The sequence below is a fragment of the Etheostoma spectabile genome, chromosome 3 (genome assembly GCF_008692095.1).
Source record: "Etheostoma spectabile isolate EspeVRDwgs_2016 chromosome 3, UIUC_Espe_1.0, whole genome shotgun sequence".
NCBI lineage: Eukaryota > Metazoa > Chordata > Actinopteri > Perciformes > Percidae > Etheostoma > Etheostoma spectabile.
In genome coordinates, this window is record NC_045735.1 from 12298578 (window position 1) to 12300373 (window position 1796).

General features: G+C 39.9%; 1 protein-coding gene across 1 annotated transcript in view; it reads right to left on the reverse strand.

Moving 5' to 3' along the window:
- Positions 1-1796, reverse strand: part of si (sucrase-isomaltase) — a 68184-nt gene that overhangs the window by 41623 nt on the left and 24765 nt on the right. The window contains exon 13 of the mRNA XM_032510107.1: positions 1498-1582. Within this exon, the coding sequence (XP_032365998.1) occupies positions 1498-1582 (85 nt within the window). The remainder of the gene's footprint in view (positions 1-1497; positions 1583-1796) is intronic.

Genomic DNA, 1796 nt, shown 5'->3' on the forward strand with positions numbered 1-1796 from the left:
TGTGTGTGTGTTTGTATATATCTCATCTGCATTATCTGCAAGACACTTTTCTCTATGTACTACATGTACAAATCTATATGTACTGTATGATAGTTTCTGCGTTTAGATATGAAACAGTCCTTGCAAGTAGATTTTGATTCAGTGCAGGTACTTGAAGGTGAAACTCTGATAATTAGAATATTGTATGAAAGTTCATTTACTTCAGTAATTCAACTTAAAAGGTGAAACTGATATATTTTATTACTATTTTTTTAATTGATTTTTTGATATTGATATTGAAGACCAGGATGCTTCAATATCAGCTTCCAGCTCTTCTGCATTGATCACTCTCATGCCTCTCATCTTTCTCTTGGCAATGCCCCATAGATTCTCTATGGAGTTCAGGTCAGGCAGGTTTTTTGGCCAATCAAGCATAGTAATCCCATGGTCATTGATCGAGGTTTTGGAACTTTTGGCAGTGTGGGCAGGTGCCAAGTCCTGCTGGAAAAGGAATTCAGCAGCCCCATAACCCTTGTCTGCTGAAGGAATCACGACATGCTCTAAAATGTCCAGGTAGATGGCTGTGTTAACTCTGGACTTAATAAAGCACAGTGGACCAACACCAGCAGATGACATGGCTCCCATGATCAACACATACTGTGGAAACTTCACACTGGACTTCAAACATCTTCGATCGTGTGCTTCTCCATTCTTCCTCCAGACTCTAGGACCTTGGTTTTCAAATGAGATGCAAAATTTGCTCTCATCAGAAAGGAGGACTTTGGACTAATGGGCAACAGACCAGTTCTTTTTTTCTTTAGAACAGGTCAGACGCTTCTGACGTTGTTTGTTGTTCAGGAGCGGCTTGAAAAGCCCATGTCCAGGGTCCGTCTGTTTGTGGTGGATCTTAATGTTGTAACTCCAGCCTCAGTCTACTCCTTGTGAAGCTCCCCAACACTTTTGAATGGCCTTTTCCTGACAATCCTCTCCAAGCAGCATTCATCCCTTCTGCTTGTGCACCTTTTTCTTCCACTCTTTCCCCTCATATTTAACTTTCTGTTAATGTGCTTTTATCCAGCACTTTGAGAACATCCAACTTATTTAAAAATTACCTTTTGATCCTTCTCCTTGTGGAGGGTGTCAATGATGGTTTTCTGGTCTGTCAGGTCAACAGTCTTCCCCATGGTTGTGAATTCTACTGAACCAGAGAGACCATTTAAAGGCTCAGAAACCCTTTGTATATGGTTTGGATTAATTAGATGATAGACGATTAGAGTGTGACACTTTGAACCTACAATATTGAACCTTTTCACAATATTCCAATTTTTATTGAAATATCTTGCTTTGCATGTAATAAGCCTATACATGCATTAGTTTCACCCGTTTAAGTTGAATTACTGAAATAAATGAACATTTGCACAATATTCTAATTAGCAGAGTTTCACCTGTATATGGGCCTACAGTATGTGTATGTGTGTATTCTGGGATGTTTAGTTTTTTTTATGTGTGGTGGCTGACCGGGTCTAGTACGGGTGTGATGAGCAGGTGTTTTCCCCAGAGGAACTGGCGGTCCACTGTCCAGGTTGCACTGTCAGAGTAGAACCTAGATATGACAAAGAAGAGTATAGAATCAATTAGATATCTTTGTAATTTTGCTCTGACTCACAAAAACAGTTTTCAGACTACAATCATTGTGTAAATGCACCATGACTCTCATTCAGTAAATACATGTTGCATGCTGCTTTATTACAACAAAATTGAAAAGAGAGAGGGATGAAATGCAGCAAACGGCCCAGGTCGGACTCAAATCCTCGCTG